The sequence below is a fragment of the Bison bison genome, unplaced genomic scaffold (assembly GCF_000754665.1).
Source record: "Bison bison bison isolate TAMUID 2011002044 unplaced genomic scaffold, Bison_UMD1.0 scf7180017864118, whole genome shotgun sequence".
Lineage (NCBI taxonomy): Eukaryota > Metazoa > Chordata > Mammalia > Artiodactyla > Bovidae > Bison > Bison bison.
In genome coordinates, this window is record NW_011494690.1 from 2,552,864 (window position 1) to 2,580,785 (window position 27,922).

The 27,922-nt window shown below is 40.3% G+C and overlaps 1 protein-coding gene and 1 pseudogene across 2 annotated transcripts in view; both read left to right on the forward strand.

Moving 5' to 3' along the window:
- The first annotated feature begins 893 nt into the window (after positions 1-893).
- LOC104988246 lies at positions 894-1,904 on the forward strand (annotated as a pseudogene).
- A 2,057-nt stretch (positions 1,905-3,961) lies between these two features.
- USP50 (ubiquitin specific peptidase 50) overlaps positions 3,962-27,922 on the forward strand; it is a 27,210-nt gene continuing 3,249 nt past the window's right edge. The window contains exons 1-6 of one of the 2 annotated variants that reach the window (XM_010839497.1): positions 3,962-5,333; positions 11,120-11,314; positions 11,536-11,731; positions 12,400-12,609; positions 13,884-14,026; positions 17,966-18,098. In XM_010839497.1, coding sequence (XP_010837799.1) covers positions 5,296-5,333; positions 11,120-11,314; positions 11,536-11,731; positions 12,400-12,609; positions 13,884-14,026; positions 17,966-18,098 — 915 coding nt within the window. In that variant the 5' untranslated portion in view covers positions 3,962-5,295. Of the gene's footprint in view, positions 5,334-9,007; positions 9,076-11,119; positions 11,315-11,535; positions 11,732-12,399; positions 12,610-13,883; positions 14,027-17,965; positions 18,099-27,922 lie in introns of those variants that run through there. The other variant, XM_010839498.1, reaches the window with a different exon arrangement.

Sequence of the window (27,922 nt, forward strand, 5' to 3'; positions counted from 1 at the left end):
GACTTTATTATCTGATTTATATCAATGACATGTTAAATGACATGTTAGAAGAACTTAACAGATATGTACAAGTTTCAGTTCAGTCGCTCAGTCGTGTCCGACTCTTTGCAACCCCATGAATCGCAGCACGCCAGGCCTCCCTGTGCATCACCAACTCCCGGAGCCTACCCAAACCCATGTCCATTGAGTTAGTGATGCCATCCAGCCATCTCATCCTCTGTTGTCCCATTCTCCTCCTGCCTCCAACCCCTCCCAGCATCAAGGTCTTTTCCAATGAGTCAACTCTTTGCATGAGGTGGCCAAAGTATTGGGAGTTTCAGCTTCAGCATCAGTGCTTCCAATGAACACACAGGACTGATCTCCTTTAGGATGGACTGGTTGGATCTCCTTGCAGTCCAAGGGACTCTCAAGAGTCTTCTCCAACACCACAGTTCAAAAGCATCAATTCTTCGGGCTCAGCTTTCTTCACAGTCCAATTCTCACATCCATACATGACCACTGGAAAAACCATAGCCTTGACTAGATGGACCTTTGTTGGCAAAGTAATGTCTCTGTTGAGCTTTAAGCCATATAGGTTGGTCGTAACTTTCCTTCCAAGGAGTAAGCATCTTTTAATTTCATGGCTGCAATCACCATCTGCAGTGATTTTGGAACCCAAGAAAATAAAGCCTGACACTGTTTCCACTGTTTCCCCATCTATTTCCCATGAAGTGATGGGACCAGATGTCATGATCTTCGTTTTCTGAATGTTGAGTTTTAAGCCAACTTTTTCACTCTTCTCTTTCACCTTCATCAAGAGTCTTTTTAGTTCTTCACTTTCTGCCATAAGGGTGCTGTCATCTGCATACCTGAGGTTATTGATATTTCTCCCGGCAATCTTGACTCCAGCACAAGCTATTCCATCCCCAAACAGCAGAATACACCTTATTTTCAAGTACATGTGGAACTTTCTCCAGAGTAGATTACATGCTAGGTCATAAAACAATTAGCAGTAAATTTAAGAAGACTGAAACTATATCAAGATTCTTTTCCAGTTACAACAGTATAATACTAGAAATCAAGAGAAGAAAAAATGGAAAAGCATACAGAGACTAAACAGCTTGTCCCCAAAAAAGAAAGAAGCCAACGGGTTGATGAAGAAATTGAAGGGGAAAACAAATACCTTGAGACAAATGAAAATAAAAACACAACTTCCCAAAATCTATAGGAAGCAGCAAAAGCTGTTCTAAGGAGGAAGGTTATATTGATACAGGCTTAACTCAAGACATAAGAAAAATCTCAGACAAAATGGCAGGCTTGTGGTGAGCAGTAGTCAAGAAGCAGATTTTAAGAACAGTTTCTCTTCAAATTATTTCATGCTGACAAGCATCTTGATTCCATGGCAATGGCAGCAGTAAAATGGGCAATGTCAAACAGAACTAGCTTGAAACATTATTTTCGAGTTCAAAATGGAACCTTATATTGTGTTTGTCATAAATCTACATAGTCTTCTCTTCCAGATGACTATAATTGCAAAGTAGACAATTTTGTGACATCTGATGGCAGGATAATAGTATGCTATTACCCTTCCATGGACATCCCATATGAACACACAAAACCTATGCCTCAGTCAGATCCTGTACGTAATGAAGAAACACATGATCTAGGGCTGAAAACCAAATTAGAAGAAAAAAGGGAACACTTTGAGCAAGGACCCATGATAGAACAACTTAGCAAAATGTTCTTTACTACTAAGCACCATTGGTATCCTCATGGACAGAATCATAGACATTGTAAGAAACCTAATCCTCCAAAAGACAGGTGATAATGAGGTTTTCAGGATCCAAAGGGAAATATTATCCTTAATCTCATTTGCCATTTGAGAAAATACAATTGGGTATGCACATGTGTGTGTGTGCTCAGTCGCTTCAGTTGTGTCCAACTCTTTGCAACCCGGTTGACTGTAGCCAGCCAAGCTCCTCTGTCCATGGGATTCTCCAGGCAAGAATGCTGAAGTGGGTTGCCCTACCCTCCTCTGGGGAATCTTCCCGACCCGGGGATCAAACCCAGGTTTCCTGCATTGCAGGCAGCTTGTTTACCCGTGAGCCACCGGGGAAGCCCACAATTGGGTTTATCACTAATATATAGTAAAATCATAATAAAATGTCTTCACATACAAAAAATAAGAAAAAACTCAAATAAGTGACCTGATTTAGAACAAGCAAAGCCCAAAATCAACAGAAAGAAGGAAATAAATATCAGAGTGGAAATACATAAAACAGCAAAAAAAAAAAAAAACCAAGAGCTCAATTTTTGAGAAGATAAGCAAAATCAATAAACCTTTATTTAGCCAGACTCATTAAGAAAAATGAGAGAGGGCCCAAATTAGAAGTGAAAAAAGTTATTAATGCAACCAATATCACAGGTATGTAAACAATCATAAGAGAATACTACTAATAGCTATATACCAACAAATTGGACAGCCTGGAAAAAGTGAATAAGGTTTTCAAAATATACAATCTTCCAAGACTAAACCAGGAAGGATATAAAAAATTTGAACAGACCAGTTTCTAGTATTAAAATTGAATCAGTAACCAACAAACTTCTAACAAAAGTCCAGGACTAGAGAGCTTCCCAGAGGAATTCTACCAAACATTTACAGAATAGTTAATACCTTTCCTCAAACTATCAAAAAAATTGCAGAGCAGAGAACACTTCAAACTTCTCCTATGAGGCCCGCATTACCCTGGTACCAAAACAGAAGACACTTTAAAGAAAATTACAGGCCAATATCCCTAATAAACAGAAATGCAAAAATCCTCAACAAAATAATAGTGAATGAAATTCAACAATACATGAAAAGGATCATACATCAGTCATGATCAAGTGAGATTTATTCCAGGGATACAAGAATGGTTCAATATCCATAAGTCAGTTATTGTGGTATATCACATTAACAATACCAAGACACAAAATCACATGATCATCTCAATAGATGCAGGAAAAGAATTTGACAAAATTCAACACCCATTCAGAGGTGACATAGAGGAAACATACTTCAACATAATAAAAGCCATTTATAATAAACTTACAGTTAACATCCTCTAAGATCAAGAACAAGAGAAGGATGCCTACTCTCAGCATTTCTGTTTAACATGATATTGGAAGTCCTTGCCATGGCAATCAAACAAGGAAAAGAAAAGGCATTCATATTGGAAGGAAAGAAAGAAAACAGTCACTATTTGGAAATGACATGATAGAATGGAATATTATTCAACCATAAAAAGGATGAAATTTTGCAATTTGCAACAACATGGATAGACCTGGAAGGTATTGTTCTTAGTGAAATTGGTCAGAGAAAGACAAATACGGCATGTTTTCACTTACATGTGGACTGAAAAATAAATAAAACAGACTCACACATACAGAGAACAAACGAGCGGTTGGTTACCAGAGGAGAGGGATGAAGGAAAGGGCAAGACTGGTTAAGGGAATTAAGAGGTACAAACTATTATTAGATGTAAAATAAGATCCAAGGATATAATAGCACAGGGAATATAGCCAATACTTTGTAATAACTTTTTATATGAGTATAATCTGTAAAATACCAGGTCACAGAATTCCCTGGCTGTCCAGTGGTTAGGAGTTGGCAACTTTCACTGCCATGTCCCTGGTTCAGTCCCTGGGCAGGAAACTTAAGATTCCACAAGCTGCTCAGTGTGGCCAAAAACAAATCACTGTGTTCCATACCTGAAGTTAATATGTCAACTACACTTCACTTAAAATATAGGATTGAAATAGGAAGACCTGAAATAAAAGATACAGAGGTGAGCAAAAGGTTATGAAGTATACAGATTTAAATACTTGCTGAGAAGTGTTTATGTGTGACTTAATCTTTTTAAGTAAATTAGAATAAAATTTTTTTAATATGTAAAGAGTATTCAGGGGAAGGTGTAGTAAAGCATATTTATCTCACCTTTTGGGGTAAAGTTATATATTTTAATTTTTGACATTGAAAAATAATTTTAAGTATGAGTAGCCCTTGCTATCCTGACTTTCACTGTATTATCTCAGACACTGGATAAACTTAGTTTTCACACAAACTCATTACAAACCATCCACAGGTTCAAAACTAAATAGTTTGGGATAATACAGTATCCCTTGGTATTCAAACTTTGGATCCAAATATATTAAGGTAATAAGGGCTACTTGTATATTTGTTGAAATATGTAAAGGAAACATAGAACATAAAAATAATGTACAGCTTCCAGAAAGTTAGAAAAAAGGAAAAATGGGAGAGGAGAAAAGAGGAAGTTTTAAAAAAGGTAATCCATCCTTTCACTCTTCTTTGCTTGGTTCATGTCTTGATGTAACAGTAGCTCTGAGTCTGAAGGGAGACTCCCCAGACCACTAAGGACTTGGCAGGGTGTATGCACACACTTGTCAGGGCCAGCTGTGTACACTCACTGTGTCCGAGTTCTGGCTGAGGCCTCCCTGTCCTGGACTACAGTGAGGATGGATGCTGTGCACAGGGTCTAAACTGGCTGTAGTGTGAGAATGTGTGTGGACATCTGCTTTGAATGTCCTCAGTCCAAGGTGGGCACAGACATTGGCAAGGACATGGAGGGCACAATTTGCAGGAGAGACCTGTGTTTTTTGGACTCCTCGCATGACACACTGTGAGTGGGCATTACTGGCCTCTGTCAGAACACCTGCAGTCTATCCAAGTGTGTCACAGTTCTGCTCCCACACTTTTCTATAGACTGTTCTCCTTGGAAAGTCCACTAAAGCATTCCTACAGTTGCCGACAGCCGTACCCCACCCCCACACCTGAATGCTCATTCTCAGGTTAAAAAGCTCTGTTACTTATGTTTCTGTAGCAGTTTAGTGAACTTAAAGCAATCTGAGAAGAGATACACACGAAAGGTAATCCATCAAAATGAGAAGCAGAAAATAACAGGGAAAGCCTGCTTGCTTTCTTCTCTTCCATTATTTATTCACACTTTGATCTAAAAAAATGCCATAGTTGAGACCAATCTAGTTAGGCTTCATATTGTGGGGCAGCAGTGGCTTGACGTTGGGTATCAGAGAAGCAGAGTAAGTAAGGATGGTGTCTGTGTGTAGTGTAGTGGGATGGGGATCAGGGGTAGTAGCAGCAACAGGAGATAAGTTGCATGCAGGGAAGCTGATCAAATAAGGAAACAAAGAGAGGATAATGGGAGCCTGTGATACTGCAGTAGCATGAGTACACCTAGCTCCCAGATCTTGGTTTCTAAATACTGTTCTCTTCCAACAGGAACCAGGGCTCTCTGAGAAATGGCTGACTTCAGGACTGGTACAGAGGTAGTAACAAGGTAAGTGAAAGATCTTGCTGTGTTAAAAAGTAAGAAGGTGCTCCAAGAGTCAAGTGGGTACAGAAAACATTTTGAAGGGCCTCCTGCTGGCTAATCTTGAGACTCTTTGTACATCAAAAATAAATGATGATAATAACAGATTCTAGTCCAGTGAATTTTAAAGTAGAAATTTGTGAGTCCACAAAGATGAAAACTTTTTAAAAATAAATAAGGAAAAGGGAAAACTTCTCTTTATAGTAGAGGACCACCTGATGAATGTAGTTGGAATTATGGCATTAGAAAATCGCCATTTGGCAACCCCTGTAGTGTTTTAAGTCTTCCCTGCAAAACACTGATTACGTAAAGGAGAATATAACTAGAAATTCCCTGATGGTCCAGTGGTTAGGATTTTGCACTTTAAAACTGCTGAGTGTTCGGGTTTAATCCCTGGTCAGGGACCTAAGATCCCACAAGCTACACAGTGCAGCCAAAAAAAAAAAAAAGGAAAAGTAACTATGATGGAGAAACCTGGCAGGCCCCACTTTGAGTGATTTAGAGTTAACATTGCCAGTGTTGGGACAGATCAAAATTGTGTTGCACCTAATATCTAATGGGAGGCAGTAAGAAAACATTATCACTTCTGTGATATTTGTATGTTACAAATGCATGAAGTGAATCTAATCATGAGGAAAATCAGACAAACCCAGATTGAGGGATATTCTTCAAAATACTTGGCCAGTAATCTTCAAAGGTGTAAATTCTTCAAAGTCAAGGAGATTTATAAGAACTGTTTCAGGTTGAAGGATCCTAAAGACACTTGACAACAAAATGAAATATGTGATCCCAGCTAAGCCATGCCTGGACTCCGACCTACAGAAACCTTAGTGGTTTTAAACCACTAGGTATTTGGTAATTTGTGACATGGTAAAGAATACTAATCTGTAGGAGATTTTACTCAGTGAATGTAGATACAAAAATCTTGAACAAAAGATTAGCAGACAGAACCCAGCAATTCATGAAGATGATACTATGTCACAAATAAGATAGATTTCTCTTAAATGTCATACCCTCCTCCAGGGGATCTTCCCAACCCAGGGATCGAACCCAGGTCTCCCGCATTGCAGGCAGATTCGAGAAATAGAAAGTGAGTTTAATGTATGACCATCATCAATAATTAACCACCATAACAGAATAAAGAAGATAGAATCTCATGATTACCACAAAAGATACAGAAAAACCTCATCACACTCACAATCCATTCATGATTGCTACTCTCAAAAAACAAATTATGCCTTTAGTAAGTATTATTTTTATTTATTTTTTTTTAGTAAGTATTATTTTTAATGGTGAATTATTTAATACTTTTCCTCAGTTCAGGAATGAGCTATGGATACCTACTATCTCACTTTTATTCAGCATTTTATGAGAGGTGCTAGCTAGTTTGAAAGATAAAAAATAAAATGCATAAGAATTGAAAGGAAAAAATCCAAATAACCTATATATTAATAAAAATTATACTAAGGTTTAGAAAGCTTCCTGGATATAAGATCAATATGTGAATATGAAGTTTATTTTTATCTTCCAGCATCAAATATAAAATGAAATTTTAAACCAGACTACATTGATTAGGAGAAACAAGGTCTTGGGAGAAATTAATCTACAAAAAGAGCAGGATGATAGTATTCAAGTCCTCCAGAACCACCACTGTGGTGACTTCAAGAAACTCATCTGTAAATAGACTGCAAAGTTCAAATAACTGCAAGAGTTAGCCTCTCTAGTTGCCAGGATCCCTTTTTCAGGCATCATAAATGATGCCTGAATTCTTAATGTCTTAATGTATTCTTAATGTCTTTGTGTAGCCTGAACATAAATATAAAGGTATATATTAATGTACAAATATCTATATAGATAGATAGATAACCATTTGGATATACTACACGCAACTCTAAAGCATCTTGCTTTTTGACTTAACGGTAATATATCTTGGCGATAAATCCAAATGACAAGTATATCTACTACATTCTTAATTTTGTAACTGTTTGAGATAATTCAAGCTTACAGAAGAATTGCAAGAAGAGTACAATGAACTGTAGTATACGTTCACTCAGATTCACCAGTTGTAGGCATTTGGGCTACATTTGCTTCATATTTGCTTTATCACTCCCTTTTCCCTTCTTTCATCATGTTTCTGTGTCTGTGTATTTTTCTGATCCATTTGAAAGCAGGTTGCTTAAATCATGCGCCTTTACCCCTTAATCTTTCAGTATGTAGTTCTTAAAAACAAGGACATTCTCTTTAATAAACAGAATACAATGTTATAAAATTCAGAAGATTCAACAAAATACAAAATTACTCATATATAATCCATATTCTGATTTTATCAATTGTCCTAATAATACCCCTTTATACTAATTTTCTTCCTGATCCAGGATCCCACTCAGGATTGAGTATTTGGTCTTGTTTCTCTAGTTTCTTTTAAATCTGAAATAGTTGTCAGCCTACTTTCTTTCCTGATAATGACATTTTTGAAGAGCTTTTTCCATTTGTATGCTTGTATAACTGATGCTTAGTCACTCAGTTGTGTCCAATTCTTTGCAACCCCATGGACTGTATCCCATCAGGCTCCTCTGTCCATCAGATTTCCCAGGCAAGAATACTGGAGTGGGTTGCCATTTCCTCCTCCAGGGGATCTTCCCGACCCAGGAATCAAACCCATGTCTCTTGTGTCTCCTGCATTGGCATGTGGGTTCTCTACCACTGTGCCACCTGGGAAGCCCCTTCTGTAATCTCATTCATTTTACTTGATGTAGAGTTGAGAAAAAAGGAATTGAATTGGCCCTGATGGCTCTTTCTTTACCTACTGCTTACAGATTCTGAGTTTGCTTAGAGGAAGAACAGGTTGGTATTAGCTTTGTAGACAGAGCGTAAGGTGGGGGGTTCTTTGCAAGGGGTTCCCTCTCTACTGAAGTTCTTTCTTATGCATGGTTCTCTATGAATAAAATGAGAGCTCAGGAGACCATGTGTGCTTTGCTATTTCTCAGCTTATAAATTCTTCTATGATGAACACTTTATTTGCCCCGTGTGGCACTAGTGTGGTGTGTGTGTGTGAATATGAACCTCTTTTGCACTCTAGTTGATGAGCATGAAGGGAAATACTCTAGTCTGTCCTAATGTTATATGTTTTGGGAAGCAGCAAAAACTGCTGTCGCCCTTTCCACCATGGGAAACAGTCCCTCAAAGGCTTAGAAGAGGTGTGGTCACTGGGTAAGTGGATGAGTGCCCTAAGCGGGTAGGGTTGCCATAGTGTCCACTGATGTGGAGGCAAATCCTCTGTGAATGTGTGTTTGTGAGAATGTATAATATATACATACAATAAACACTTGGAAAGATGGAGGAAAAGGGGTCATATGTTCTGTAAATTCTCTGAAATCTAACCTTTGAAAGTTTTAAAGCAGCCAAGTTAACAGTATCAATGGCAACATTGCAGAATCTTGAAGTGTAATGTAAAGGATTATGATGTATGGGAAATCCAAGTTGGAATGTAACTGAAGTACAGATGAAATCAGTTTGCAGCTACTGAAAGTAGAGAGGAACATACAAGTTGTTTATTAGAAACAGAAAGAACCCGAGTAACAGGCTTGGAGAAATGAAGCTAAAAGGATTAGACACAGCTCCTAAATAGAAGTGAAAGACCAATGTGGTTTCATGAAATGGCTTCACAGCGGTCTTTCCCTGAAGACGACTTCAGTATCTACTATGTCCTGTGAGCTTCTGTCTACTATAGTTTTTTAGATAAGCTTAGTTAGGGTGGTAGGAGGAAGCCATGCTTAAGGGGTCAGGAGGTACATGCCGCATTTTGAATGATTTTTCCAGGTTTGACTCATTGGGGGTTCCCCAAATGGAAGGGAAGATGTTATTTAATATCCAGCTAATAGTTATGCCTAAAGAGTGACAGGTCTAGGCCTCCCATGATATTGATAAATAAAAGGGAAATGTCCATCCAGGTAACAGAGAGAACTTGTCAAACTGGCAGAATTGTAGGTAGAGGTACTGAGGTGAGGTAGCTGTCTCCTGGAGACCCAATTTGAGATAGTAAGCGTGGAAAGAAGAATCGAGGGGACAAAGATACTGGGCTGCCTGGTGCAGTAGCCCAATCACAGAAAGCAGCTCTGTGTGGAGAAAGGACTCTCTTCTGTGCGGGTCTGGTTGATCCATATGGACATATGAATTCCATAGCTACTGTTAAGGATATTCTGGATCAGTCATTTCTTTAAAAATTTAGGTTAAGTTGCCATTTATTAACTATGTAATCTGTGCTTCACACCTTGCATCATTTAATCCAACCCTTAGAACAGTCCTGTAAGCTAAGTAACACTATCCTGTTTTATAGATGAGAAACAGACATATAAAAGTCCCAGATCATGTAACTAGTAAGTGCAAGAGTCAGAATTTAAAGTAAGATCTATTTTTTTTTTTTGCAAAGTATGTGCTCTTTCTCTCCCTCTGTGTATGTTTGTGTGTTTATATGTATATGTGTATAATTTATATTATATTCTTGAATGTATATATGGCATATACATGTGTACACACACATATAGACTCCTAATATTTGATATATAAATCCAAATAACTTGACAGACAGATAATGGGTAGGTAGATAAATATCCCTTCTCTCTACAAGTCACTGCACATGCCTTAGTATATTACCATGAGCAAATGACTAGCCCATTTACATATGATATCTCACCTGTAAAACAGGATTCAAAAATAACTGTACTACCCCATAGAATTGTTGTAAGAATTAAATAGGAAAGTTCATATTAAATGCTTAACATAGTGCCAGTTAATACATGATAGCTGGCTTCTTTGGTGGCTCAGACAGTAAAGAATCTGCCTGCAATGTGGGAGACCCAGATTCGATCCCTGGATCTGGAAGATCCCTTGGAGAAGGGAATGGCTACCCACTCCAGTGTTCTTCCCTGGTGAATTCCATGGACAGAGGAGCCTGGCAGCCTGCAGTTCTTGGGCTCACAAGTGACTAACACTTTCACTTTCATTTTTACTCTGCACATGCTCTTGGTTGTGTCCGACTCTGTGACCCCATGGACTGCAGCCTGCTAGGCTCTTCTGTCCATGGCATTTCTCAGGCAAGAATACTGGAGTGGGTTGCCATTTCCTTCTCCATCATTGTTATTAACTGCTATCTATTATTATTATTACTAGTAGTAATAATTAAATTACTTGTCCAGCAAAAATGTAAATACTCTAAATAGTATTTAGAAAGAAAGTCTGCATTTTTAGCAGATTCTAGGACCCTGAAAAGGCAGTGTTTTCTGTCCTCTTGCTTTGGTTTTAGGAAGAAATTTTATCTCTGTTTATTTGGCTGCAGGCACTGTTCAGAGTTTCCTGGTGGCTCAGATGGTAAAGCGTCTGCCTACAGTGCGGGAATCCTGGGTTCAATCCCTGGTTTGGGAAGATCTCCTGGAGAAGGAAATGGCAACCCACTCCAGTATTCTTGCCTGGAAAATCCCATGGACAGAGGAACCTGGTAGACTGCAGTCCATGAAGTCGAAAAGAGTTGGACACCACTGAACGACTTCACTTTCACTGTTTAGAGAGTCCTGAGCCAAGTAACACAGTTTTAGACTCCAAGTCCAAATACTTCTGTCTTTGATAGGGAATGTATTTGGTGTAAATTTTATGAAGAACTCTTTTTTGTGTCATGAGGCTGAGAGGGCCTGATTTCATTTGTGCATATTTTGTTTCTTCAAAATGCTTTCCTTTCTTTCCACATGGCACCGACACAGTTCAGAGTGCGCAGATCACTATGACCCGTGCCCAGTTAACGAGGCGGAAGAGAACCAGCCGCATCTCCAGGGGGTGACTGGCCTGCGGAACCTGGGCAACACATGCTACATGAACGCCATCTTACAGTGTCTCTGCAGCATCTCACCACTGGTGGAGTACTTTCTCTCGGGAAAGTACATTAATGCTCTTCAAAAGTAAGACCATTTGCCTTACCTGTGGCCCGGCCCCCACCCCTGCTCTCCAAGGTGAGGTTAGGGAAGGGACCTTCTGGAAAGGGCTAAACCAGTTAGTAGAGGCTGCAGCGCCCCAGATCCCATTTCTAGGGTGAGTAAAACGAGAAGGTCAACCAAGAAATGAATCGAGCTTGGGGTCTGATGCCACATGATCAGCCAGAAACATTTCCCCTCCTTCTTAGGGACTGCAGTGAGGTTGCCACTGCCTTTGCATATGTGATGACAGACATGTGGCTTGGAGACTCTGACTGTGTCTCACCAGAAATATTTCGGTCAGCTCTTGGCAACCTCTACCCAGTATTTATGAAAAAGACGCAGCAAGATGCTCAGGAATTCTTGATTTATGTCCTGAATGAACTTCATGAAGCTCTGAAAAAGGTAGGTAGAATTAATGGTGGGAGACGTGGGCAGGAGGTGTGATGAAATAAGCTGCCAAAGCAGAACCGACTGAAAGCATAGCGCCTTTAGAACATTTCGCTAAGGCTGTAGAATCACTGGACAGTCAGAATGTGCTCCCAGAAATGCTGTTCCTGGGCATCAGCTAGATTCACATCAGGCTTGTAGCCTAACAAAATTGGGCCATCTCAGGAGTTTAACATTTGCTCTTTAAGAAACTTTTTTTTTTTTCCCCTAACAATAGGAGGCTAGAGAACATAACCTGAAGGGACTGGAGGAAAGATCCAATTCCTTTATCTTACCGCTAGATAAACTTGCATGACCGGAAGCCAGTTTGCAGCTTACCCTCTTCCCAGGAAAACCCGCCTCCAGAGCCCCATATCACAGGATCATTGGCTGTCAGCTTATGGCACCATGGACATGGATTTTACCAGGGTTAGGGTATCCTCATCCTCAGCTTCACTTAAAGAGGCAAATCAATGAATTATCAGAAATTATACCTATTATATACTCTTAAGATCTTATTCTATTTATTATCTGAATCCAAAACTAAAGTTTTGGGTAGCATTTTGATAGAAAAATCGGGTCATTCTATTAAAACAACTTTGATAACCAATAGTTGATTTGGCATGAATTTGTCCCTTGATTAGTACCACCGGAGAAAAGCATATGAAAAAAGATCCATTCCAAGATGCTGCAGGAAGATGATCGCCAATGAGTCCTCCATCATCACCCGGCTGTTTGAAGGGCAGCTTAGTTATAGCATCGTATGTTTAAAGTGTGAGAACTGCACCTACAAGAACGAAGTTTTCACCATCATCTCCCTCCCCATTCCATCCGAATATGAGTGCTCTCTTCAGGTAAGAATTCTTACTCCTGGAGACCTCTTTTGTCTCTTTCTGCCCCAGCCCTGGATTTTTCTCAGCGTTGTTTCCTATAGTTTCTAGTATAAGGGGAGCCACTTTATAACTAAAAAAAATTGGAAGCCGATGATGACAGTGTTTTATAGAAAAGCGACATATAGCCAAAAGTTACTGTGAATTCAGTTGTATCTCTGATGACGTTCAGTAAAACAGCCTCACCGTAAAATAGATAGGTGGGCTTTATTCAACCTATTGAGATGGCTTGGTGCATACAGGAAATTTAAACTTATAAAAATTCTATGGCCCCTTTTCATCCCAGAGGTCTGTAGGTCCAGATTGAAAACTAGACAAATAAATCTGACTTTTAGTCTTGAGCCACTTATATTTGGACATAAGCTGAGGAATTTGAGGGGGAAGATAGAATGGAATGGTGTCTTAGTTTACCTCTTGAATTTTCTTTATTGTAATACCAAAAGTTAATATGTAAATGGAGTGGGGAGGGTCAGGGAGTGGGTGGGGGGTTGGCAGGGGTGGGAGGTGTTGGTGAAAGGTAGGTGGCTGTTAGGAGGCAGGGAGCAGTAAGTTTCCTTGCAGAAAAACACACATTAATATTTTTTTCCTGCAATTATGAAAGCACATCTATTGCTAAAACTTTTTTCACATACCAGAATTAGAGAAAAGAATTCTGCTTATTCAGACCTGGACTTTTTCCTCAGATCAAACTGCTAAAGCCTGCTGGAGATGAATTCCAAAGCCTCTAAATGAGGCGCTGGCAATCTGTGCTCACTTCTTTAGGCCAGTGGTTTGCAGAGCAGGGGGCTTGGATGGTTGGTGATGTCTCCTGTGGGCATGAGATCTGATTCTCTCTGTTCTGCTGTCTTTTTTATGGGCCACCCCCAGATACTGGGATACAGCCATTTTTAGTCACCAGATCACTTTTGTGATGAGACAAATAAAGCCTGACTTGGTTAGTGGAAATTGCATAGTTGGTATTATTCTGAAACAAATCAGAAATAGTAAAATGATGATTCAGAGATTAGAAATGAGATGGACATTTGGATCCCTTGCAGTAACTAAGTGAGAAAGCAGCACCTCCTTTGCCAGGAGGATTCTATCCAAACTGCATCTTGTGGTGCTGGCATCTCTTGAACTTGACTTTGAGAAAAGCACCGGGGATTACGTTTCTGCAGCTCTTTCAGAGTTCTAATGTAGACAGTAGCCCAGATTGCTGTGGATCCGATTTGGTCATCAAATGCGTTTTTCCTCAATAGGACTGTCTCCAATGTTTTTTCCAACAAGACACATTGACCTGGAACAACCAGATTCACTGTTCCTTTTGTGAAACCAAGCAAGAAGCAGCTGTGAGGGCCACTATTTCCAAAGTGCCAAAAACAATTGTCTTTCACCTAAAAAGGTATGGATTTTAACATTTTGTGAGCAGATTTTTGGAACAGCTTTAACATGTAACTCACATACCATGCATTTTACCCATTTAAGTATACAATTCGATGGTGTTGGGTATATTAATTTTTTTAAATCTGTGGTAAAATATACATAATAAAATTTGCCATTTGGGCCATTTTAAGTGTATAATTTCACTGGCATTAATTACAATTCACAATGTTGTATATCAGTATTTCCGAAACTTTTTCATCACCCTCTACAAATACTCTGAAATCATTAACCACCCCTCATTCCTTTTCCCTTTAGCCTCTGGTAACCTCCAGTCTGCTTTCTGTGTCTGTAAATTTGCCTATTCTGATACTGAACATAAGTATAGTCACACGACATTTGTCCTTTTTGCTGACCTGTTTCACTTAGCATAATGTTTCCAAGGTCGGGTATCCTTGTAGCAGAATCCCATTCCTTTTTACACCTATGTAATACTCCGTCATATGTATGTACATCATGTTTTCTTTATCTTTTTAACTGTTGATAGACATTTTGGAGCTCACTTTGAGTGCTTTTTAAAGATAGATTCCCTAGCTCCACTGGAGACTCTAATCCCATAAGTCTGACGTGGAATCTGAGCATCACTATTTTAATTTTTAATCTCTACCCCCAGCTCAGTTTTTATTTTTAAAAGTTTTATATATACAGAAACATTGAAAAGGTATACAATGAGTATCCATATACCCTAAAATCTTCACTAGTTGGTGCCACTTTTTGACATTTCCTTCCATTCTTGCAGTCTTTCTCCCTCCAGCTCTCCCTTTCTCTGTCCCTTCCATTTTATTGGCTGAACCGTCTAATGTAAGATGCAAACACCAAGGTATTCCATGCTTAAATACTTTAGCATGTATCTATCACCTGAGAAAAAGGACATTCTCCTACATAATCACAACACCATTATCAAATAGTCCAAAAAATGTAACAATAATTTTGTATCACCTAAGATACAGTCCGTATCTAAATTCCCCCATCCCCAAAATGTCTTTCATTACTTTTTTTCCAATCTGTCCAGTCAAGGGTCATACATTGCATTTGGCTATCTCTTCAGCCTCTTTTAATCTGGACTGATCCTTCCCTCTTTTTTAATAGTTAAACTTTTTTTTCCTCCTGTTGAGCCATTTTTGCCTCCTCCTGAATTTGTCTGATTGTTTCCCCTTGGTTAGATTCAGGCTAAGCTGTTTTATTGTAGCAAGAATCTGCCACAGCTGATGTTATGGACTTGTCATTACATTACATCAGGAGGCAAATCACGAAAATTTGCCCAGTTTCCCAAAAAATATTTGGAAAATTTGTCCAAAAATTATTGGTAATGTTAAATTTGATCCCTTAGTTATGGTAGCAACTGTAAGATCTCACCATTTAAAGGTATAGTTTTCCTCTCTGCAACTAGTATCACTTTGAACTCATGGATATTTTAAATTTTAATGGGTTTAATATCCATTACTATTATCATTCTTTTTTTAAAAAATGATTTATTTATTTATTTTTGCTGTGCTGGGTCTTCATTGCTTCATGGGCTTTTTTCTAGTTGTGGAGAGAGAGGACTACTCTCTAGTGTGCCGGCTTCTCACTGCCACGGCTTTTCTTGTTGTAGACCACAGATTCTAGGGCATATGAGCTTCAGTAGTTATGGCTCCTGGGCTGTAGAGACAGGCTCAGTAGCTACAGCACACAAGTTTAGTTGCTCCATGGCTTGTGGGGATCTTCCGAGATCAGGGATTGAATCCATGTCTCCTACGTTGTCAGGTGGATTCTTTACCACTGAGCCACCAGGGAAGCCCTATTATTCTTCTTGATGTTCAAATTGTTCAGGTTGGCCAGTGGGATCCGCTTCAAGCCATCTCCTGTGAGCACCTGATTAGATAATTTAAGTTTATTAAACTATAATTAAATATATAAAATGTATCCTTAAGTGTATAGTTCTATGAATTTTGACAAGTGTAATATAACCATTGCTGCCAACAGAGAGATCATTTCCATCACCCCAAAAAGTTTTCTCATGTTCCTTTATAGTCAATCACTTCTTCCACCTTCAGCCCCTAGAAACTTTATTTTTTTAATTGGAGGATAATTGCTTCCCTTGTGTTGTGTTAGTTTCTGCTGTACAACAACATGAATCAACTATATGTATACATGAACTAAAGAAACTTGTGATATGATTTCCACTGTTATAGTTTCACCTTTTCCAGAATGTCCTATATTACACCATATGTGACCTTTTGAGTTTGGCTTCTTTCACTTAGAACAATGAGACTAATCCATGCTGTGGAATGTAGCTGTGGTTCCTTCTTTTGATTGCTGTGTAGTATATACCCTTTTATGAATGTAACAAAATTGTTACATTCACCAGTTGATGAACATTCGGGTTGTTTCCAGTTTGGGGCAGATAAGAATACAACTGCTATAAACATTTGCATATAGGTTTTTATGTGGATATAAAACCTCTTCGTTTCTTTTGAGCTGATACCTAGGCATGGGATCATATGATAACGATATTCCTTTCAGTTCAGTCGCTCAGTTGTGTCCGACTCTTTACGATCCCCTGGACTGCAGCACGCCAGGATTCCCTGTCCATCACCAACTCCCCTGGAGCTTGCTCAAACTCATGTCCATCAAGTTGGTGATGCCATCCAACCATCTCATCCTGTCATCCCCTTCTCCTCCTGCCTTCAATCTTTCCCCCTTTTCCCCTTGATATTCCTTTAGGTTTTGCAAACAAGATTCTTTACTTTCTGGCACAAGAATATCTTAGGCTCATCCAGTAATTTCCCTCCTCTAGAAGGAAAGTTATGACCAACCTAGATAGCATATTCAAAAGCAGAGACATTACTTTGCCAACAAAGGTTCGTCTAGTCAAGGCTATGGTTTTTCCTGTGGTCATGTATGGATGTGAGAGTTGGCCTGTGAAGAAGGCTGAGCGCCGAAGAATTGATGCTTTTGAACTGTGGTGTTGGAGAAGGCTCTTGAGAGTCCCTTGGACTGCAAGGAGATCCAACCAGTCCATTCTGAAGGAGATCAGCCCTGGGATTTCTTTGGAAGGAATGATGCTAAAGCTGAAACTCCAGTACTTTGGCCACCTCATGCGAAGAGTTGACTCATTGGAAAAGACTCTGATGCTGGGAGGGATTGGGGGCAGGAGGAGAAGGGGACGACAGAGGATGAGATGGCTGGATGGCATCACTGACTCGATGGACGTGAGTTTGGGTGAACTCCGGGAGTTGGCGATGGACAGGGAGGCCTGGCGTGCTGCAATTCATGGGGTCGCAAAGAGTCGGACACGACTGAGCGACTGATCTGATCTGATCTGATCTGAGACCTAAGTCAGCCATTTTTCCAAAATGAACATAATGCATTTTTTAAAAAGCTCTGGAGTGATTCTGATATGACCTCAGATTTGCTGATCTATGTAACACCTAGAAAATGTGACAAGATTTTCACCAAGTTTTATCTTATTAAAGATGTATTAAAACCTCAGAGCTGGAAAACAGGACACTGCCAAGACAGTGTGTGCGGAAAGCAAGATAAGAAAAAGCTGAGTCAGCTTGGTTAGGGTAAACAGCATCCACTGGAGGAAAGACTTCAGGACGCCACCAGCATGATTTCTACTCCTCCAGTGCTGATCCTGGCTTTAATTCCATTTTTTAACTCCTGCTAGATTGACTCTAATCCATCTCATTCCTTGACTCAGGCCCTTGGCCCACTCCAGCCTCAGTTTTGGTAAGGCTTGTGGATGTGAAGATTCTAAATATATGTAGATGAGACAAAGTAATTTTTGTAAAGGTCAGCACCAAATAATCTTTCCAAGAAATTACTTTTAACTACGAACTTGTGAAAGTATGTGCACTTCATTCATGAGTGATTTACAAACTTACTATCTCACACATTTATTTTCTCTCTCCAGGTTTGACATTCTGGGTACAATGAAAAGGAAACTGAGGACAGATATTCATTACCCGCTCACTAACTTGGACCTTACTCCTTACATTTGCCCAATTTTTCGGAAACATCCTAAATATAACCTCTGTGCAGTGGTGGTGAGTAAAATGCTGAAACTATATAAAGTAACACAGGTTTAAAGAAAACTGTAGAATTATTTGCTTGAATGACTACTCCTATCACTTCCTGACTTCTACTGTACTGTTCTTTTAAAAACAAAAGAGAGAGCCTGGAAACTGCCTGCTTTGACCTTGAACAGTACCAGAGTTAAAGAATACAATGTCCTCCACACTGGCTCCTTACTGTCCCACTGTCCCACTGCTCCATGGTTATTTCAGATCTAGGGACATTTGTGAGCTGTGCTCTGGGCAGTGGGCAGCACAAGTTGGTTCTAGTAGCTTTATGTTGAATAAGCATGAGCCTCTCTATGGTGAAAGCCCCCCAAACATAATCCCTGCCTGTGAGCATCAGTCCTGAGGAAACTCTGGGGATTCCATTGGCTCTGAATCAACTGTCATCATTGAGGATTCCCTGAAGGAAAGAAATCATGGAGTATAATTCAGACCATACCTTCTACAACTTCCCACAGCATCAACCCACCCCAAGCACAAGGCCATCTCTGGGTTTCTGTTCTGGATCACAGTGTTATCTTCTTCAGAACATTCAGGTTTCACTGGAACATTCCAGTTTCACTTGAACTTGGAGGTCCAGTTGTGTCCGGTGTCAGATGGGCAAGGCTCCCACTCGATCCCAGTGTGACTCACCAGAGTCTTCTGGTGTGCTGAAGTCTAATTTGCTATTAAGCTTATCGCCGAATTAATATAAAATATTGTTTCAACTGGTCTTTCTCTTTAACATCTCTCAACTGAGAACCATACTTCAAACTTAAAAAAGATCCTTCTTTACTTTATCCTTTTTATGTTGATCCTTAACATTCTTCTTCTTTCTAATTTATCTTGCCCTTTAATATGGTTTTCCTTCTCTAACTTGCCAATTTGGAAATCTAGAGTGACATCCTCTTCTCTATCATAATAGACTCTAATGTGAATTCCAAAATGATATAGGAATTGCTCCACCTCCGTATTTTACTGTTTTAACTTCTCATTATAACTGTTTCTGCTTTAAATAAAAAATCCAAAAGCAGAATTTATAAAAACTTGTATGATAATTATCTGCAGTATGAAAAGGTACATGTTTATATTAAAAGAGACAAGCTTTGTTTAAATGATTACTAGTTAATTGAAGGGTAAAAATTGATTTTGAAAGAAATATACCTAGAATTTACTGAAAATTGGTGATTGATCAGAAGCAAGAACTAAGCATCTTAGAAACTGTGATGTATGGTCGTGGGGAAAGGCCATCCAGAACTCGGCTACACAAGGTGTCATTCCCCAGGAAACACCTGATAGAAGTAAGAAATATCAGGCTCCACCCAACACTTACTGACTAGAAATTTGCAAGATCCCCATGTGATTGGAATGCATACTGAAGTTTGAAAAGTATTCAACCCTGGCCCAAAAAGGAAAGATTGCCTTCACACCATCCTTAGCAGATATTTATCCAGCTTTCGAATAAACCCTTAAAGAGCTCTCTGCTTTACAAGGAAGGCTCTTTATCTGCCAGATTTGTTTGATTTTACAAATATATAGTGCTTGCTATGTACCAGATAGTGTTCCAAGCACTTTATAAATAATCAACCATTTAATTCTTATGTAGCCTGTGAGGCATGGGCACTATTATCATCCCCATCTTACAGAATGGGAAACAGGAACAGAGGTTAAATAAATCTGCTCCAATCTAATACCTACAAAGGGCAGAGCCAGGGTCTGCAGCCAGGCAGGCTGCTCCAAACAGTCCTGCTCTCACTACTATGTCATGCTGCCTCTGACTGTTAACTTGTCTCTCTACATCGGGCCCAAACTCTTTGGGCTTCCCAGGTGGTACAGTGGTAAAGAGTCCACTTCCCAGTGCAGGAGACGCAAGAGAAGTGGGTTTGATCCCTAGAGAAGGAAATGGCGACCCACTCCAGTGTTCTTGCCTGGAAAATGCCATGGGCAGAGGAGCCTGGTAGGGTACAGTCCACAGGGTCGCAAGAGTCGGACACAACTGAACACAGCACAGTTAATACCTATGTGACTTTTTGGTTAACAAATGCTTGTACGTATGTGTTAGCCAGACAGAACTCATTCCTTTTTTTTTTTTTTGAGATATCTGCTTTTCTTTAATAAACAGTAATCTTTTGATGGGCTTCCCCAGTGAATAACAGGTTTTTCTAATAGCTGATTAATAGGTTTTTCTAATGGCTGTCTTATGAGGTTTGCTTCATACACTGAAGCTCAGCGGTACTAGACAAGAAAGCAAAGATGAATACTTTTAACTAAGGTATCTCTTCCTCAGTCTTATCAAAGTACCAGAGAATGTTTTGGCAGTAGATGCCTCAGAACTTTCTTAGAGCAGCCTCTGCACACCACCTGTAAGCACCAAACCAACACTTCGTGGCCAGTTTTAAAACTCGTGTAAGAGACTCTTTTGCCCTGAGAGGGGGTCTGAAAGTTATTAAAGGACTTACTATGTAAAAGTACAGAATGGAGGAATTGAGGTGTTTTTGCAGCATTTGGACAAGTCTAGAATTGCTTCCCCAGAGAAGGCAACGGCACCCCACTCCAGTACTCTTGCCTGGAAAATCCCATGGACGGAGGAGCCTGGTAGGCTGCAGTCCATGGGGTCGCTAGGAGTCGGACACGACTGAGCGACTTCACTTTCACTTTTCACTTTCATGCACTGGAGAAGGAAATAGCAACCCACTCCAGTGTTCTTGCCTGGAGAATCCCAGGGACAGGGGAGCCTGGTGGGCTGCTGTCTCTGGGGTCGCACAGAGTCGGACATGACTGAAGCGACTTAGCAGCAGCAGCAACAGAATTGCTTCCCAGGTGGCTCAATGGTAAAGAATCCATCTGCAAATGCAGGAGATGTAGGTTTAATCCCTGGGTCAGGAAGATCACCTGAAGAAGGAAATTGCAACCCACTCCAGTATTCTCGCCCGGGAAATCCCCTGGACAGAAGAGCCTGGAGGCCTACAGTACATGGTGTCACAAAAGAGTCAGACATGATCGAGTGGCTAAACAACAACAAGAACAATCTTTTGATATTCCAACTACCTGGTCTTTGCTACAAAAACTATGGGGTTTTTTTTAGTTTTTTTTTTTTAAAGGAATCTCCATACTGTTTTCCATAGTGGCTGTTATCAATTTACATTCCCAGCAACAGTGCAAGAGGGTTCCCTTTTCTCCACATCCTACGTAGCATTCACTGTTTGTAGATTTTTTGGTGACGGGAAGCTGCTGCATAGCACAGGGAGCTCTGCTGGGTGCTCTGTGATGACGGTTGCATGGGAGCAGGAAACCGCAAGCAGATTAGCCATTTCCTTCAGTTTCTGATCCTGGAAATGAACTCCTCTAAATCCAATTTGGAAGACAGGCCTCTGGGGTACCGGTTTTGGATGTTTGATTTGAGCTGATCCTGGTATTGTTTTCTTTCTGACATGTGTCACCGACTATGGGTTCAGGAGCTTTCCGGGTGGAATCCATCCATATCCAGAGGGCAGGGAGAGACTGATGGAAGAGGTAGCCACTCCAGATGGACAGGTGGCGGTTTAACTAGCAGGTAACTTCCTCCAGGGCTGGTCTTCAGTGCCCAGGGACCAGGTCTTCACCTCCCCTCTGCCAGCCTGTGGCATCTGAGTTTATAAAGAGGCCTTCCTGGGGTTCAGTCACCCTCAGCATCCCAGGTCATTATTCCTGCTCTCTTGAGGTGCATCCTTGAAATGGCTCTCAGGAAAGGGCAAACAGTCCTTCTAACTACTAATCTCTTCTTGGCTGCAGAGCTCCATTTGATCCGATAGCATGTGAATGTCCTTGATCTCAGAAAAATTACTCCCTTCTGTAGCTCAAAACATCAATCATAATCAGTGTCAGCCAACAAGGGTAACTTCAGTTCTCCAGGGCAATGATCTGCTGGAGTCAGGCTCAGCTCTGGCCAATGATATACGATCGGAAGTCTTATGGAATGCCTTTGCCTTCCTCTGCTCCTGCTTCTCCCGCCGCCTCCCCAAACCCCAGGGCATCACTAGCATTCGAGTCACCGGCCTTGCTGCTTCTGCGATGTCCGTGCCCAGCCCAGTCCGCCTCCCGTCGGAAGACCAATTCCCGTACACCCGGACCCCTAAAGCGGTTGCGGGTGACCCCCAGCTCCCAGGAGCGGCTAGACTTCACGCGCTTTGGGCCAGACCACCCCCCAGAACTCATTCTTATTTTTTATATGTGTTGTTGTTGTTGTTCAGTCACTCAGTTGTGTCCGATTCTTGGCAACCCCATGGACTGTAGCATACTAGGCTTCCCTGTCCTTGTATCTTATACGTCTTATATGTGACAGTCCTTCACATATTTGAAAATAGTGATCATACACTAACAGCATTTACCCCCTTCAACCCTCTTCAAATGATTGGTTTCTAGGAAAACTTTTTAAAATTATGAAATATTTCAGGCAAAGAAAACACAATATGTACACACACAGATGTTAAGAATAGAATATTGTAGAAAAAAATCAAGCCTCTGTGTATCTTTAACAACTCCACTTCGCTCCCTTCTCAGTTGTAAGCACTGTCCTGAATTTGGAAGGAATTACTCCCATGCAGGGTTTCCCAGGTGGTGCTAGTGATAAAGAACGTGCCAGCCAATGCAGGAGGTATGAGACACGGATTTGATCCCTGGGTTGGGAAGGTCCCCTGGAGAAGGGCATGACAACCCACTCCAGTATTTTTGCCTACAGAATCCCATGGACAGAGGAGCCTGGCGGGCTGTCATTCATGGGGTTGCAGAGTCAGACATGATTGAGGGACTAAACAACATAATTGAATTGTCACTTCTCCCTTTGTTTATCCTTAACACTATAGTCTATCTATTTTATTATCTGAAAGAACCAGCTTATGGTTTTTTGATTATTTCTTTGTGTTCTATTTCATTGATTTCTGGTCTTTATTTCCCATCTTCAACTTCCTTTGATTTCCATCAACTTGTTATTTAGAGGTGCATTTCAAAAATTCCAAACATAATTTTACATAGTCATACTTCTGTCACTAGTTTCTAACTTAAGTGCATTCTTATCAGAAAATATGGTCCAGTATTACCCATTCCTAGTACGGGTTGATACTTGCTTTCTGTACTAGTTTTATGTGTGCTTGAAAAGAATTTTTAAATTAGGTTCAGAGTTCCATATGTCCATTAAATAAAACTTGTTGTGTTGTTCAAGTATATATTCTTAAGTTTTTATCTGCTTTAACAAAATGAATAACTGAAAGATATGTATCAATTTTTTGTCTTTTTTTAACTTTGGGCTGGGTCTCCACTGCCACTTGCAGGCTTTCCCTAGTTGCAGCAAATGGGAGCTACTCTAGTGTTTTGCAGGCTTCTCATTGCAGTGGCTTCTCTTGCTGCAGAGCACAGGCCCTAGGGTGCATGAGTTTCAGTGGTTGCAGCACACAGACTAAGCGGTTCTGGCGCACAGGCTCTGGGGTGTGCGGGCTTCAGTAGTTTCGGCATTCGTTCTCAGGAGTTGTGGCGCATGGGCTTATTAGTTGCTCCACAGGCATGTGGAATTTTCCTAGACCAGGGGTCAAACCCATATCCCCTGCATTGGCAGGTGGATTCTTAACCACTGGGCCACCAGGGAAGTCCTCAGGCTCTCTTACGTATCACTTTTTCACTTGTACTCAATTTTGTTTGTGTAGGACATACTTCAGTGGACTTTACATCAAGTCTCTTATCCTGAAGTCTTAAGTCTCTGACTGAAAAAAATCTTTTGATTCTTGAATGCTTTAACTAGAGAGCAAATTCTGGATGCAGTTATGTTTTATTGTTTTAAAACTATTATTTCAGGTTTATATGGCTGCCGTGGAGTTCTGCCATCATGTTATTCTTTTGTGGATAATCCTTTTTTCCTGTTGACTTTAAAACTTTGTGTTTGTTGTCTTGCAGTATTATTTTTATTTATCCTTGGTTCACCGTATTTTCTAAATTTGAAGATTCATGTCTTTCCTTAATTATTTCTAGTCATTGTCACTTTCAATAATGCCTTGTTCCTGTGCTCTATCCTCTAGCACTTCTAGGTATATGCTGAATGTTCTCTTTCAACTTCTTGCCACTACTCCATTCAGGGTAATTTCCTCAGTTTCATCTGTATAATTTATTCATTATCTCTTCAATTCTATGTACTATGTACTCTCAACACTTGACATTCTTAATTTCAAGTATTTATCATTTCTGTAAGTTCTTTTGACGTTTCCAGAGTTTGCTTCCTGTTCTTAAATGTTTGTATACTTTCCGTATAGTCTCTATTACCTAAAGTGCTTGGGGTTTAATCTTGTTATTTATTGCCTTTTCTTACTCATTGTTTCCTTGTGTGTTCTGTAATACTGAATTGTGAGTTCAGCATCACTGGCTTTTTTTTCTTAATGTGTGTTTATCCTGTACAGCTTGAATTAAGGTCCATCAATCTAGAAAGTTAATTCTTTTTGCCAAGCAACCCCCAAATAATTCTCATTCTCACATTAAATTTACAGGATTCTGACACACACAGGTATTAACAGTTTAAATGTGAATCCCCAAAAGAAGCCAGGTCTGTGGTAACAAATTTCTAGGAATTTCTTTTATTCTTTGTACCCAGAGCCTAAGCTAAGCTAAACACTGGAGGATAGACTTCCCCCGTCATTTATTCTTTTCTAAAAATAAAATATTTATTTAGCTGTGTCAGGTCTTAGTTGCAGCATGGCATGCAGGATCTTTTGGTGCAGCAACAGGCTTTTCTGTGGTTGTGGTGCACGGGCTCTAGAGCTCAGGCTCAGTTAGTTACGGCCCTCGGGCTTGGTTGGCCTCCAGCATGTAGGATCCTAATTCCCCCACCAGGGATCTCACCTGCATCCTCTGCATTGCAAGGTGGATTCTTAACCACTGGACCACCAGGGAAGTCCCATTTGTTCTGTTATCAAGGGTCAATCTCTTTTAAGAGGTTGTGGCTATATGTGTGAATCTCATTCCAACGCCTCACCTTGCAGGGACTTAAGACTTTACCTCCAACCCTTGTGCTACCTTTAAAACCCAAGCACAGTGGTTCCAGAGTCCAGGAACTGCCTTTACTCCCAGTCACAGCATCAACCATATATCACACTCATCTTTTATTTCCTCTGTACTTGGCCCCTTGAGATTACTCTGACTATACCATCTTTAAAGTTACCCATATATTCCAATGGGTATTTATCGGGTTTCATTCAGCATTCCTTACAGTTTCATACGAAGGCTTTCAGGCTAGCTGTTTGCTGAAAATACTGGGAATGGAAGTCAAGAATGATGCTTCACCTGCTTCTGCTATGTTCATTTTTTTTTGGTTTTTTACAGCAAGCCATCAAAACTGAACATATTCTACCCATGATCTGTCTAGTCACTTTAGAACATTACTCATCATCTGTATCCACCAGACATTTTGTTTTTCTCAACCAAATTACATCAGACTATTATGGACATTTTAAGTATTTATCTTAGTTATTGGGCTGTGCTGGGTCTTAGTTGTGACCTGGGGATCTTTCAATCTTTGTTGGAGCATGTGGGTTCTAGTTCCCTGACCAGGGATTGAACCTGCCCTCCCTGTATTGGGAGCACAGTGTCTTAACCACTAGACCACCAGGAAGTCTCTGGGCACCATTTTATAAATCAGGAAATTTAAGCGAATCCGCTTAAGGTCACATGGCCAACATCAGGACCAGAGCTTGAATCTTTTAAATATTAGCTTTGGGATATTTCTCTAATGTATAAGGGGAGATGTGAGGAAGATGAAGGTCTAAGGGGACACTTAAAAAGTACCTCCTATGTGCTTGCATTACAAGAGAAACAGTAGTTGTACATAAGACATATATACAATAGTAGTTGTATATAAGGTCTTCTTACCCATCTTAAAAGATAGGGGAATTAAAGCTCAGAAAGGTTAAATAATTTCCTTAAGGTCATTGTGTAGTATTAAAGCTGAATTCATAGTCAGAATTGACTAGAAAAATCCATTTTCCTCCCCCTACCCCACGGATCAGCAAACTTATTCTATAAAAAGCTAGACAGTAAATATTTTATGCTTTGCAGGCCATGTATCTAGTCGCTATTCAACTTTACTGTAGTAGTGTGAAAGCAGCCACTTATAAACAAGTGAGCATGGCTGTATTCCCATAAAACTTTAAGGACATTGAAAAATTTGAATTTCATATAACTTCCACATGTCACAAGTTTTTTTTTTTTTTACTTTTTTCAACCATGTAAAAATATAAAATGCATTCTTAATTCACAGGCCATACAGAAACAGGCAGTGGGCTGGCTCTGACCCATGGCCAGATACAGTTTGCTGACCCCTGCTATATGCCATACTACCTTCTGAGAAATGAGGTTCTCCATTGTGTTTGTTTCAAACATTCATGTACTGGGTTTGGAAAGACGAATGGAACAGATTCTTCTTTGGGCCTTGGATGACTGAGGGAGCTGTTGCTGTGCACCCCCCTCAAATTGTGTGGTCACAATATGCAGTCATCTTATGTCTTGTTGCCATGTTACATGTCTTTTTTCATGTCTAATCTTAGCCTATCTTCAAAATTACACTATAAGCTCATTTAGGAGAGATGATTATTTTAAAATTTCCTTTGATGTTTAATAGTCTGTCTATCGGAGAAGGCAATGGCACCCCACTCCAGTACTCTTGCCTGGAAAATCCCATGGATGGAGGAGCCTGGTGGGCTGCAGTCCATGGGGTTGCTAGTCGGACACAACTGAGCGACTTCACTTTCACTTTTCACTTTCACACACTGGAGAAGGAAATGGCAACCTACTCCATTGTTCTTGCCTGGAGAATCACAGGGATGGCGGAGCCTGGTGGGCTGCCATCTATGGGGTCGCACAGAGTCGGACACGACTGAAGCGACTTAGCAGCAGCAGCAGCAGCAGTCTGTATTTGGTAGGTGCTCTTGACTCCAGGTATCTCTTGGAGTAATAGGCAACTCCTGACTCCCAAGAGATACCTGGAACTTAGGCACAGGACTGGAAAAGGTCAGTTTCCATTCCAATCCCAAAGAAAGGCAATGCCAAAGGATGTTCAAACTACTGAAAAATTACACTCACCTCACATACTAGCAAAGTAATGCTCAAAATTCTCCAAGCCAGGCTTCAACAGTATGTGAACTATGAATTTCCACATGTTCAAGCTGGATTTAGAAAAGGCAGAGGAACCAGAGATCAAATTGCCAATATCTGTTGGATCATCGAAAAGCAAGAGTTCCAGAAAGATATTTACTTCTGCTTTATTGACTACACCAAATCCTTTGACTGTGTGGATCACAACAAACTGTGGAAAATTCTTCAAGAGACGGGAATACCAGACCACCTGACCTGCCTCCTGAGAAACCTGTATGCAGGTCAAGAAGCAACAGTTAGAACTGGACATGGAACAACAGACTAGTTCCAAATCGGGAAAGGAATACGTCAAGGCTGTATATTATCACTCTACTTATTTAACTTATACACAGAGTACATCATGTGAAATGCTGGGCTATATAAAGCACAAACTGGAATCAAGATTGCTGGGAGAAATATCAGTAACCTCAGATATGCAGATACCACCAACTCTCATGTCAGAAAGTGAAGAACTAAAGAACCTCTTGATGAAAGTGAAAGAGGAGAGTGAAAAAGTTGGCTTAAAGTTCAAATTTCAGAAAATTAAGATCATGGCATCAGGTCCCACCACTTCATGGGAAATAGATGGGGAAACAATGGAAACAGTGAGAAACTTTATTTTGGGGGGCTCCAAAATCACTGCAGATGGTGACTGCAGCCATGAAATT